At 52.8% G+C, this 13086-nt stretch overlaps 1 protein-coding gene across 1 annotated transcript; it reads left to right on the top strand.

Moving 5' to 3' along the window:
* The first annotated feature begins 87 nt into the window (after positions 1-87).
* VSIG10L (V-set and immunoglobulin domain containing 10 like) lies at positions 88-11740 on the top strand. Its single transcript, XM_031457056.2, has 10 exons — positions 88-3393; positions 3474-4313; positions 4728-5021; positions 5177-5461; positions 6229-6483; positions 6911-7189; positions 7442-7738; positions 9936-10049; positions 10273-10415; positions 10897-11740. The coding sequence occupies exons 1-10, from the start codon at positions 3207-3209 to the stop codon at positions 10966-10968; spliced, it is 2766 nt and encodes a 921-aa protein (XP_031312916.2). The 5' UTR covers positions 88-3206; the 3' UTR covers positions 10969-11740.
* Positions 11741-13086: the final 1346 nt, after the last annotated feature.

The following is a 13086-nucleotide window of genomic DNA, read 5'->3' as shown; positions in this document are numbered from 1 at the left end:
AACCCATTCCCTGTAAACCCATTCTTTGATTCATTCAGCAAACATTTACTTAAGTCTCCTGCATGCTGGGTCCTGTGCCCTGTGCCCTGTGCTAAGTGATGCTGGGGACCCAGGTGAGTCACATGCAGTCCCTGTCCAAGAGGAGCTTCTCTGTTGAAGGAGGGGACACACATGGACAGAGGCAGCTGTAAGGTGGGGTGCTGTGTGCTATAAGCTGAGGGAACCCACTTCCCTTGGGAACCCACATGGGGCATCTGACCTGGCCTGTGGGGTCAAAGGGACCTCCCAGGGAGATGGTGTTTAAGTTGATTCTCAAAAGACAAATATAAGGGGTGGGATAGCTCAGTGGTAGAGTGCATGCTTAGCATGCACGAGGTCCTGAGTTCAATCCCCAGTACGTCCATTTAAAAAAAAGAAAGAAAGAAAGAAAGAAAAAGAAAAATATCAGTGAGGTTGGTGGGGGGGGAGGGGGTAGAAGAAGGACTTTCATCTGCAAAGATTTTGCTGGATACTCCAGGTGCCAGGTCCCTGCTGAGCTTCAGACACGAGGGAATGAGGCTGGAGGCTCTGGTCCTGGCTGGGGGGGACAGGCAAGCAACAGACAGTCAAAACCTCTTTTAGGCATGAGGAGCTGGGGCCTGGAGTCAGACTTTATGACTTTATACCCTCATTCTCACACTTACCAGCTATGAGATCTTGAGTGAGTTACTTCCTGCCTCCGAGCTTCCGTTTCCTCATCTGGACGATGGAATAGTAAGAGCTTGGTGTAGTGGTTAAGAGCCTGGGATCTGCATCCCAAGGCCCTGGGTTCAGATCCCAGTCTGGCCAATCCCGGATGCTGGGAGGACCTTCAGCAAGTTCCCACTCTCGGAGCCTGGGTTTCCTCCTCCATCAGGTGGAGTTAGTGGTAACACCTGCGTTCTGGTTGTTGTGGCGTAACAGACCTCTCCAAAGCTTGGTGGTGGAAACCAACAATCATTTATTTTGCTCGTAAATCTGAAATGTGGGCGAGGCTTGGCAGGGACAGCTTGCCAATCTTCCATGCAGCCTTGGTGGGGATGGCTCAAATGGGGTGTCCAAGGTGGCTCAGTCCTGTGCCTGGCAAGCTGGCTGGGGCTGTGGGCTTGAGCTGGCTGTTGGCCAGGGGCCATGGTTCCTCTCCTTGGGGCCGCTTGAGCTTCCTCACAGCTGGGGCCCAGTATAGGCAGTGGCGTAGGCGCCAGTCTCTCAAGTTCTAGATGCAAAAATTAGCGCAGGGCCACTTCTGCTCTGCTCTCTTGGTCTGACAGTCAGAGAGACTACCCGGACCCAAGGGAGGGGACATAGACCCTATTCCTTTTTCTTTTTTAAAAAATTTTAATAGCTTTTATTTATTTATTTTAAAAAGTGAATTGAAGTGTAGTCAGTTTACGATGTGTCAGTTTCTGGTGCACAGCATATACGTATACATACATGCATTCGTTTTCACATTCTATTTCATTATAGGCTACACAAGATACTGAATACAGTTCCCTGTGCTCTACAGTAGACACTTGTTGGTTATCTATTTTATATATGGTAGTATCTGCAAATGTCAAACTCCCAGTTTATCCCTTTTCACCCCTTTCCCCTCTGGTAATCGTAAGTTTGTTTTCTATGTCTGTGAGTCTGTTTCTGTTTTATAAATAAGTTCATTTGTGTGGGGTTTTGTTGTTGTTGTTGTTTGTTTTAGATTCCACATATAAGTAATATCATATGATATTTTTCTCTTTCTGGCTTCACTTAGAATGATGATCTCCAGTTCCATCCATGTTGCTGCAAATTTGACCCCATTTCTTAATAGCAGGAGGGTTGAATTTGCAGCTATTCCTTAATCTACAAAACGTACCTCCATGGGATTCTGAAGGTTTAATTAATGTAGCACCTGCAGACCCATACCCAACATGCAGAAGATTCTCACTGTATATTATGGCCATTATTATTATTATTAGCATGGGGTGGCAGAAGTTTTCAGAAAGAGTGAGCAGCCTGACCATCCTGGGCTAAACGCCTCCCTCCAGCTGTGCCACCTCCGCAGGTCCCTTGACGTCTCTGAGCCGTAGTATCCCGGTTTGTAAACACCTGGCCCATAGAGTGTTTAGAAGGGTTCAGCCCAATAATGTCCAGAAAGCATTTCACATGGTTCCTGGCGCATGAGAAGTGGTAATTATTATTTTGGTTCTTAATAAGGTGAGACTTGAAGGACTAGTTGTGGTTTAGCCAGGTCAGAGGAGGGGGTGGGGGAGCGAGCACAAGCATTCCAGGCAGAGGAAGCTGCCCTTGCAAAGGCAGGGAGAGGAGAGATGGGCAGAGGAATGGCCGGGTATTCAAAGAATAATTGCTGGAGGGGGAAAGTGGGTGGGTATCAGCCCGGCAGTTCTGATGAGGAACCTGGTTGTCTCCTGGGGGCACTGGGGAGCTATGGAGGGGCAGGGTCAGCTCTGGAAAGACTCAAAGGCCAAGTGGGAATCCATGGACTAAGGAAGACTAGAAGCTGGAGGGAGGAGGCCAGGCAAAGGGACAGAGGGAGAAGTGAGGGCCTGTGCTGAGGCTCAGCCAGTAGGAACAGAGAGGAAGGGATGGAGCAGAGAGATTCAGGGGTGGGAGTGGGTGGGTTTCAGAGACTGACAGCAGTGAAGGGAAGGGAGGCGGTGGGGTGGGGGGAGGCTCACAACATGTCTCTAGATTGCAGGAGATGGAGAATGCAGAAGGGTTGTGTTGGAGAGTGTAGTGGGACACAGGGCATGTGAGTGCCTGGGGGACATGGAGATGCACCTCTGGGTCTCAGAAGAGATGACTGGGTGAGAGATAGCTACTTGAGACTTGGTCCTGAGGGCAAGAGGGAACCATGGGAGAGTTAGGAGCAGGGTCAGACATGGGGATTTGAGGCTGCAGGCAGGACAGATTGGACTTGAGGCCAGGAGGCTGCAGAGGAGGAAGACTCGGCTGAGGCCAAGGCCATCATAGAGGGGAATGCTCTCTGAAAGGGCAACTTACCTTCCTCCAGGAAGCCTTCCTGGATTTTCCATGAATTTGTCACCAAGTTTCTGGCTGGTACTCGATTCTCACCATCTTCCCCCAGAGGGTGGGGAGTGCAGGGGTCAGGCTGGGCCTCCCCCCGAGACTGGACCAGCTGATGAGGACAAGTGGGGTGGGGTGGTGGTTCAGGCACCTGATCTGGGTAGGGGATGCTGGCACCTCCCACTGGGTCTGATTCCCTTCCCCGCCCAGGAAGCTACCAGTCCTGTCCGACTCGTCCAGCCCCGACAAGCCTGGGAGGGATGGGTGCAGGCCCTGGGTATTGCCTCAGTATCCTCTCTGGTGCGGCCAGCACCATGGACACCTCACTGGCTCTGCCGCTCTTCCTGCTCCTGGGTAAGTGACCTGCTCAGCCCCTTCCCCACCTGTCCCCTTTTCAGCAGCCCAGCAATGCCCTCTCCTCTTCTCCTCTGCAGCCTCCAGAGTAGGGGTCCTCGCCCTCAGAGTCTCTCCTGGAATTCAGCGAACCAATTTATCCTTGGACTCAGAAAGTTCTTCTCAGGGCCCGGATTCAAAAGTTCCCTCCGTTAAACCCCCCAGCGGGAAAGTTTCAGATCAGTCTCCAGCTTCAAAAGCTTCCGCGGATATCCCTCATTCTGAATGGTCTCCTGAAGCCTTGGATCCCAGCGATGCGCCCGGGTCCTTCTGGTCAAACGTTTCTGCTGACGGCCCATCTGTGAAGCTAGGTTCCTTCTCTGGAATCCCTGGTTCTGAAGTATTTCCTGATACCTTGGGTCCTCAAGTTTCTGCCAAAAACCCGGAGTCTTCCTTCTCTGTGAAGACTCCAGCTTCCAACGTGTCTGCTCAAGTCCCAGATACTGAAGTCTCTGGGGAGGCCCCAGTTTCAAAATTCTCTGAGGATCTGGATAGTGACATCTCTGCCCAGAGCCTGGATCCCAGAGTTCCCATGGAGGCCCACTCAGGGGCAAGCTTCCCCCCACAGATGGAGGGGCCTCTCGCAGTGCTAGTGGGGACCACCATCCGGCTTCCTTTGGTTCCAGTCCCCAGCCCTGGCCCTCCAGCCCCTTTAGTGGTTTGGCGCCACGGTTCCAAAGTACTGGCAGCTGGGGGCCTGGGGCTAGGGGCCCCTCTGATCAGCCTGGACCCTGCTCACCGAGACCGCCTACGATTTGACCAGGCTCGAGGGGGCCTGGAACTCACCTCTGCCCAGTTAGAGGATGCTGGGGTCTACACAGCTGAGGTTATCCGGGCTGGGGTTTCTCGGCAGATTCGGGAGTTCACGGTGGGTGTGTATGGTAAGTGGGTTCTGAGGTCCCCAGTGCTGGTGACTGGGGCTGCTTTGGGCAGTTTCCTGCTGTTTTGAGCATGTTTCCTCCCCAGAGGAAGGGGTTCCTAGACAGGGGAGAGAGGGCTTCTGGGTTGGAAGGAGGGAGAAGAGGAGCTGGGGGCAAAAGACAGGGGTGCTTGAGGGAAGTTGGACCTGGGGACCAAAACTCCTGGGGGTCCTGACTCCTGAGTGCAGGAGAGGAGAGAGGTGGGAACTCAGACTCATGAGTCTGTGAGAAGACGATTCCTGGGGCCAAGAGGAGGGTTAAAAGGGGGGCCTCTGCTAAGACGGAAGCCCCAGGTGTAAGAGGTGGAGGGGGCTGGGGCCTGGAGTCCTAGACCTAAGGGATGAGGGAGTCCTGAGTCCCTTTCCCCTCTCCCAGAGCCCCTGCCCAAGCTATCGGTGCAGCCCAAGGCCCCAGAGACAGAGGAGGGTGCGACCGAGCTCCGGCTGCGCTGCATAGGGTGGGCGCCGGGTCGCGGGGAGCTGAGCTGGACCCGGGACGGACGCGCTCTGGAGGCAGCGGACCCCGAGGGAGCGGAGCCACCCCGGATCCACGCAGAGGGCGACCAGCTGCTCATTGCGCGCCCTGTGCGCAGCGACCACGCCCGGTACACCTGCCGCGTCCGCAGCCCCTTCGGCCACACAGAGGTGGCGGCCGACGTCAGTGTTTTCTGTGAGTTGGGGGATGCCTCGGGGCGGAGACAGGGATCAGGGGCTCTAGCGCCGGATTCTTTGAGGAGGAGGGGGCTGGAAGCTCAGTCTCTCGGGAGCCCGGAAGAGTCTCAGGTGACCCCGACTCTCGAGGTTCGACCCCTTTCCTCCCCTCAGACGGCCCAGATCCACCGGTCATCAAAGTCTCCTCGGACCGCGACGCCGCCCCTGCCCTCTATGTCACCGCGGGCAGCAACGTGACTCTGCGCTGCACCGCCGCCTCGCGGCCACCGGCCGACATCACGTGGAGCCTGGCGGACCCTGCAGAGGCCGCCGTGCCCGCCGGCCCGCGCCTCCTGCTGCCGGCGGTCCGGCCAGGCCACGCCGGCGCCTACGCGTGCCTCGCCGCGAACCCTCGCACCGGCCACCGCCGCCGCTCGCTGCTCAACCTCACGGTGGCGGGTGAGCGCGGCAGGGCGGGATGGAGGCACCAGGCCAGCAAGAAAGCCGAGATGCCAGGGAGAAGGGGCGGAACCAGCAGGGGGCTGAACTACTCGGAGATGGGGCGGGGCTAGCATGGGGCGGGGCCGGCAGGGAGGGGCGGAGATCCCTGTAGAAGGAACGGGGATGCTCAGGGTAAGGGGTGGAGCGAGGGTAGCCGGGAGGGGGCGGGGCCAGCACTGAGAGGGCGGAGCTTCCTGGGCAGGGAGCAATCTCAATAAATTAAGCAGCAGACTTAAGTGGCCAAGAGTGGGAGCCAGAAAGGGACGGGACTAAGTTGCTAGGCCAGTAAGTGGGATCAGCAAAAGAAAGACGTTACCTGGGAAAGGGAGCGGAGTCACAAGAGAACGGAGGGGAATCGTTCTAGAAAGGGGCGGAGTCATCTTAGAAAGGGGGCAGGGTCCACTAGGAAGCGCAGGGACGTCTGGCAAAAGGGGCGGGTTCAGCAGGAAGAGGCTTCTCATGGAGTAATCAGAGGGGCCCAATAACCTGGTAAAGGGGTGGAACTAGAAAAAAGAGGGTGGGGTTACGTTTAGAATGAAAGGAGTCAAGTGTGGGAAGATGAAGTGTCCTTAGGAAAGGGGACGGGTCTGCGAAAGAACGGGGCAGGGTCAATGCCTACAGGGTGGGGCCAGGTGAAGAAAGAGTGCAGTGAACGCTCAGAGAATCGGAGCTAGAGGGGAGAGGGGAGAGAGGCTGACCCCTTGATCTCTCCCTCCCCTCCACAGATCTGCCCCCCGGGTCCCCACAGTGCTCAGTCGAAGGGGGTCCTGGGGACAGAAGCCTCCGCTTCCGCTGCTCTTGGCCTGGCGGGGTCCCTGCCGCCTCCTTGCAGTTCCAGGGTCTCCCGGAAGGGGTCTGGGCGGGGCCGGTGTCCTCTGCGCTCCAAGCGGCTGTCCCCGCCCACCCTCGGCTCAGCGGCGTCCGGGTCACCTGCCTTGCTCGTCACCTGGTGACCACGCGCACCTGCACTGTCACCCCGGGTGAGAGTCTGTGGGACTTCTTTCCTGTTTTCCGAGGAGAAGGAGGTGCTTCTTTGCTCCTTTAGGCTCTGAGAAAGGGGGACTTACTAACTCCAGGAAAAGAGATTGCCTTTATTTTTCATCTTACAGAAGGATGGGAGTTTCTCCTATACTTCAAGCAGGGGCGGGGACAAAATTTCTTTCCTGGAACCAGGAAGAGGGCTGACACTTTCCCACGTGTTCAGAGCAATAAATAGTTGAGAATCATGAATTTCTCAGGCCACGGCCTTCCCAGGCACGTACTTCCTAAGTCCTTGTTAAGGAAATCAGATGAATGAGTGAATAGCCAGTTTGTTCTTCCTCATTTGGCTAAGGTGCCTTATTAGATTTATCAAAGGGCGCAGGACCTGTGCTTTGACTTTCTTGATTGGGTTTCTTCCATCTGCAGAGGCCCCTCGCGAGGTGCTGCTGCATCCGATAGTGGAGAACACACGGTCAGGGAAGGCAGAGGTGGCACTGGAGGCCTCTGGCTGTCCCCCACCTTCTCGAGCATCATGGTCCCGGGAAGGGCGACCCCTGGCCCCAGGAGGTGGGGGGCGTCTGCGGCTCAGCCAAGATGGACGGAAGCTCCTCATTGGCAACTTCAGCCTGGACTGGGACCTGGGAAATTACTCCGTGTTGTGCAGCGGGGCGCTGGGTGCTGGTGGGGACCAGATCACCCTCATTGGTAAGCCCCATCCTTTCCCAGAACCAGGCCCTCCAGCCCTCTCTTCTCTCAAACACTTAGGACTGGAATTCCAGCCTGTTCCTTCCTCAGACCCAAGAGTCCAGGCCCCGAGTCCCTTCTCGTGGACCCAGGAGCCAGGGTCTCCAGACCCCTGCCCCTGGGACCTAGGAGTCCAGGCTGGTGGCCCTCTTCCCTCTCCCCTCTAGGGCCCATGAATCCGGCCTCCATCTTGATCCCCCCAACCCTCCCCAGGACCCTCCATCTCCTCATGGAGGCTGCAGAGAACCCAGGATGCAGCGGTGCTGACTTGGGATGTGGAGCGCGGGGCCCTGATCAGCGGTTTTGAGATCCAGACACGGCCAGAGGGCCCTGACCTGAGCAGAGCTGCCACCTACAAAGACTGGGTCTCCCTGCTCATCCTGGGACCTCGGGAGCGTTCAGCTGTGGTGCCCCTCCCTCATCGGAACCCTGGGACCTGGGTCTTTCGTATCCTGCCCACCCTGGGGGGCCAGCCAGGGATCCCATCCCAAAGCCAGGTCTACCTGGCCGGTGAGTTGGAGCTGTGGGTGCCTTCTCCGGGGCTGTCTCCTCTCAGTCTGTTTTGTTGGCTCTTCCATCTCTGCATTAGTTCTCTAAGGCTGCTGTAACCAGGTATCATGAACTGTGTGGCTTGAAACAACAGAAATGTATTCTCTCACAACTCTGGAGGCCAGAAGTCTGAAATCAAGGTGTCTGCAGGGCCATGGTCCCTCTGAGACTGTGTAGAATCCTCATTTTTTTTCTTTCTGCTTCTGATGGTGACCGTCAGTCCTTGGCATCACTCCAATCTCTGCCTCCAGCTTCCCAGAGCCTCCTCCTCCCTGTGTGTGTCTCTTGTCCTCTTGTAAGGACAGTAGCCATATCACATTAGGGCCCACCCTCATGATCTCATCTTGACTTGACTTCTTGAATGTTGTCTCCCCCAGAAAAGATACAATAGCCCTCCTTTATCCTCGGTTTCCGCTACCAGCAGTCAACCACACTCTGAAAATATTAGATGGAAAATTTCAGAAATAAACCATTCATAAGTTTTAAATTGCATGCCTGAGTAGCGTGATGAAATCTCACGCTGGCCCCGCTCCATCCTGCCTGGGATGTGAATCATCCCTTTGTCCAGGGTATCCCTCCCATTAGTCACTTTGAAGCTGTCTCCGTTATCAGATCATCTGTCATGGTATGTCAGTGCTTGTGTTCAAGGAACCCTTCTTTTACTTAATAATGGCCCCAAAGCGCAAGAGTAATGATCCTGGAAAAAATATCGGGTATAGGGTTTGGTGCTATCCGTGGTTTCAGGCATCTGCTGAGGATCTTGGAACGCATCCCCCACAGATAAAGGGGGAGGGGCTACTGTATTGACATCCTAACCCTCAGTACCTGTGAGTATGACCTTATTTTGGAAATGAAATCTTTGCAGGTGTAATCAAATCAAGATGCTCCACAAAAATTTCATTTCCAAAATAAGGTCACATTCACAGGTACTGTGAGTTAGGGTGTCACTCTATCTTTTTGGGGAGAGATACAATTCAACCACTAACACTCCTCAACTTCTGAGGATTGGGTTTCTCAGTCCTCAGCCCTCTTCTCAACCTATATTTCTTCCCAGTGTGGCCTTGTCTACTCTCGTTGCCTTAAATATCATTAATGCTCAGATGACTCTCAGATGTCTCATCCCCAGCCCAGACTTCTCCTCTAAACTCCAGACTTGAAAAGGCACCTCGCCACTTGCCCTCTTCACTTAGGATGCCCAACTGGCACCTCAAACTTTACATGTCCAAAATAGACCTCAATAGTTTTCCCCAAACTGCACCCTGCCCGCCTCTGACCAAATCTCCAGTCTTCCCATCCTGGTAAATGGCACTGCCTGCATGCTGACATCACTTCCAACATCCCAGATACCAGCAGGTCCCATCACTTTTCCTTCCAAAATGCTTTCCTAATCTACCCACTTCTTTCTATCTTCACTCCAACACTCTGGTCAGACACCACCATCCTCTCTTATCTGGACTGCAACGGCCATTTATCTGGTCTCTTTACATCCCTTCTTGCCCTCCTCCAAAGCCATTCTCCAGGTAGAAGCTGAAGTTATGCAAATCAGATCGTGTTGCTGCTGCCCTGCTGAAAAGCCTTTCATGCCCAGACTCTGGTCCCTGTTAACCCCTCTAACTTCATCCTTTACCTATTCTACCTTCATTCCATTTCCTCCACCCACCCTGGCCTTCACTGAATGCAGAAAGCCCTTTTGTAGCTCTAAGTCTTTGCATGTTCTGTTCCCACTGCTTGGAATACAGTTCCCCCGGTTTGGCATGTCTTAGAACTTAGAATAAGTTCTTCAGTTCTCTTCCCAAAATGTTACTTCCTCAAGGACCTTTCTTCACCAGCCTTTCTAAATATCACCTCCCCTCCCATTACTTCTATCATAGCACATCTATTTTTCTTCTTAGTGCAATCTGTAATTATGTTATTTATTTGAGCACTCATTTCTGATTGAATCCCCACGACAGCAGGTATCTTGGTTTGATCACCAATGGATTTTCACCAGCTAGTGGACTGCCAGGCACACCATAGTCACTTAGGAAATGTTAAATGAATTGAGGATGCTGAGGTCCCAGATTCCTGGGTTCTGAGGGGGGTTGAGACCGGGGGGCTCAAGAAACAGATCCAGCTTTGGCTCCTGCTCCCCTATCCTCCTTCTCTACGTCTCTTCCAGGCCCCACCCTGAGCCCCGGGGCGATTGCAGGCATCGTCCTGGGTTCGCTACTGGCTCTCGCACTCCTGGCAGCACTTCTGCTCCTATGCATCTGTTGTCTGTGCCCCTTTCGAGGTGAGTGAGGGACCAACTGGTACAGTCCCTAGAAAGAGTGCCATTGGTTCAGCCTCTGAACCAATCAGCAGCGGTTACCTCATCCAATCCGCCTTCCTATCTCCATATCAGCCAATCAGAGTAAGACAACACCTCTCAGCCCAGCTTCCCTTGCCATTGGCTGGGTGGGCATGTTGAACAGCCAGTCACGTGTTTCTATTTCTCTTCCTCCTCCCTTTCCAAGGAGAGACCCCTAAGAAAAAGAAACATCCCCCCACGCTGACCCCTGTAGTCCCACTACCAGAAAAGAAGATGCAGAGCGTGACCCCACAGCCTCTGCCTCTCAAAGTCCCGCTGGAGGACCCTCACCCATCCAGGGCACACCCGGTGAGTGTGGGTGCCCCAGTGTCCTGGAACGGAGGTGGAACTTTTTTGTTTCAGGCGGGGAGATGAGATGGTCTGAATTCTTCCAACTTTTCTTGTTGGTTTACAAAGTTGGTAGCTTTTTTTCCCTTTTTTTTAATATATAAAAGTTGGACATGACTTCCCACCCAATTTTTATGTAAATTAAAAGAAGCATAAAAAAAAAAGTGAAGTTCCAATTTCCTCCCCAAATGAGGGAAAACACCTTAATTTTTTTTCATAAAAATTGGCAAAACTCTCATTTTCTCTCTGAAGTGAAATAGAATGTCTTCTTCCCCATAAAAGTTGGATTGTTGCATGTCTTATCTCTCCCAAGGGTGGCTAGACACTTTTTGGGGGGAACTCAACTAATTTCACCGTAGTGGGAGCTAGTGGGAAAAGGGTGAGTTATATCATATCCAGGGTAACCTGTGAGGTTGTTCCTCACCCCTCCTCTCTCTTCCAGGCCACCAGCCCCAGTCCAGTCATCTCTCCAGGTGGGGTTCCCAAGACTGTTCGGGCTGCCACGCAGGTGTGACCAGAGCGAGTGGCCTGCTGTGCCTCGGACTTTGGGGAAGAACTTCCTGTTTAGCCCCACCAGCAGTCAGGGCTTCCTGTCCTGCTGTGACTGAAGGTTGGACCCAGAAAGTGGGGCTTCCCGTTTCCCTCTCTCAGCAGAGAAGACTCTACCGGCATTTGTGCAACTAAAGAGATGAGATTCCTGGGCTGGGAGAGACACCTGCTGATTTGACAGTGTGGTTTGCACAACCTTCGAGCAGGAAAAACCTGCAGTGTCTGTGGCAGACTGGCAGGGCTTGCTGCGCTGCTTTGTGCTGGAGAGGTCGCCCTGCCTCATTCTCTGATAGGATCTTCCTATGTTCTCTTTTGCCTCCAGGCCACACCCCCTCCAGCTTCCAGAGTCTTCATCTTAGATCAGATCACATCCCTCATCTCTTTAAGCCCTTCTGCGGTTGCCCGTTGCCCTTCAGATATTGTCCAAACTCTTCATCGTGACCTTCAAAACCTTGCGGTTTGGCCTCTGTCAGCCTCTCTGACCTCCCCTTCCAGAACTTTCATCCTGGCTTCTCTCCACCACACTTTATTTTGCCTCCAGGCCTTTGCTCCTAGAGTTTACTCTGCCTGGAGCAGCTTTCTTTGCTCTGTCATTTGTTTCTCAAATGTAAAAGTAACCATTACCATTATAGAGGACACTTCCCGAACCCATGACCCCAACCTACCTGTTACGTGTGAGGTCCCAGAGCCCCTGAACCTCCTGTGCCTTATATGTAAATACATAATTAATTGTTTAACCTCTGAGTCCCTTTCTAAACTGAGAGCTGCACAAAGGTAGAGACCGTGTCATTATCCCAAGCACTTAACACAGAGTTTGGCACATGGCAGTTCCTCCATAAATATTTGTTGACGATCAAATGTTTTGGGGCCCGCGAAGGACTGGGCTTGCTGTTGCTTTACCCAGCAGGATTCCTTCCTTTTTCACCTGGGTTTCTCTTTGAAAATTTAAGGAGTGCATCAATGAAAATCCTTTTGGCTGCAAGTAACATGGAGGTAAGTGGTTTCAGGCTGGCTCAGCAACTTAGTGACCCCATCAAGTACCTGGGCTCTTTGCATCCTTCTGCTCTGCCACCCTTGGTGGATTGGCATGTTGTCTCATGTAGCAAGATGGCTGCTGCAGCCCCAGACATCACATCTTCACACAACTGTATCTGACAACAAAAGGAAGGGAGTAGGGTCCCCCTCCCCTTGACCAACTTCATAAATGGGGGGAAAAACTTTCCTGGAAGCCTCACAGCAAACTTCCTTTATGTCTCATTGACCCTGAATGGGCCACATCACTGCAAGGTGGAGGTCAGGAAACTAAATATCTCAGCCTGTATCATGTGAGGTCATCTGACAGGAAAGAGGGAGAAAACATATAATAAAGTGTAGGCAACCAGCATCTGTCTTGGGGAAGGATGTGAGGCATTCTGATTAAGGATTGGGATGAAAGATTTGGGCAAAAGAGCCCTTGAATCCTTTTTTTTTTTTTTTTTTAATAGACTTTATTCTTTTAGAGCAGTTTCAGGTTCACAGCAGAATTGAGCAGAAAATACAGAGTTCACACATAGCCCTCCCCACTCACACATATATAATTTTAAAAGGTAAGGGCTGGGGTCCTGGGTACCTGGACTCTATATATCTCTTCTATATCAGTTAGAGTTTTCATTTCCTTTTGGATAACTAGAGACAGAAAACCTACTTTATTGCCTATGTAAGTGTTCGTGGGCATCAGGTAAGTTTTGAACCGATTGCTCAAATGATGTCATCATGGACTCAGTTTCTCTAGACTTTTCACTCTGCATTCCATAGTGTTTCTATCATTCACAGGCTCCACGTGCTGTCTTCCCCACCATTGCTATCCCCACAGACCCAAGAGCTCTCCATGCGATGGAAAAAAGCAACCTTGCAGATCTAGCCTTCATACCACTGAGCCACATTATCCAGCAGAAGAGCATCTCTTCTTGTGAATCCACACAGCTCTGATGTCCACTCTGTCATTAGCCTGGCTAGGTCACGTGCCCACCTCTGAACCAGTCACATTGGGAAATGGGCTGTGCCAAGTGGCTTAAGCCAATCAGGGGCCACTTCTGTAAGTGGG

This window comes from Camelus dromedarius, chromosome 9 (genome assembly GCF_036321535.1).
Source record: "Camelus dromedarius isolate mCamDro1 chromosome 9, mCamDro1.pat, whole genome shotgun sequence".
In the NCBI taxonomy this organism is placed as follows: domain Eukaryota; kingdom Metazoa; phylum Chordata; class Mammalia; order Artiodactyla; family Camelidae; genus Camelus; species Camelus dromedarius.
The sequence above is the reverse complement of the archived record's forward strand: the minus strand, read 5'-3'. Positions and strand labels throughout refer to the sequence as shown.

Coding starts and splice junctions, on each gene's coding strand:
- VSIG10L (XM_031457056.2), top strand. CDS start 3,207: ATGCTGGCACCTCCCACTGGGTCTGATTCCCTTCCCCGCCCAGGAAGC. Junction 3,394..3,473: donor GCCGCTCTTCCTGCTCCTGG/GTAAGTGACCTG, acceptor TCTCCTCTGCAG/CCTCCAGAGTAGGGGTCCTC. Junction 5,022..5,176: donor GGCCGACGTCAGTGTTTTCT/GTGAGTTGGGGG, acceptor TCCTCCCCTCAG/ACGGCCCAGATCCACCGGTC.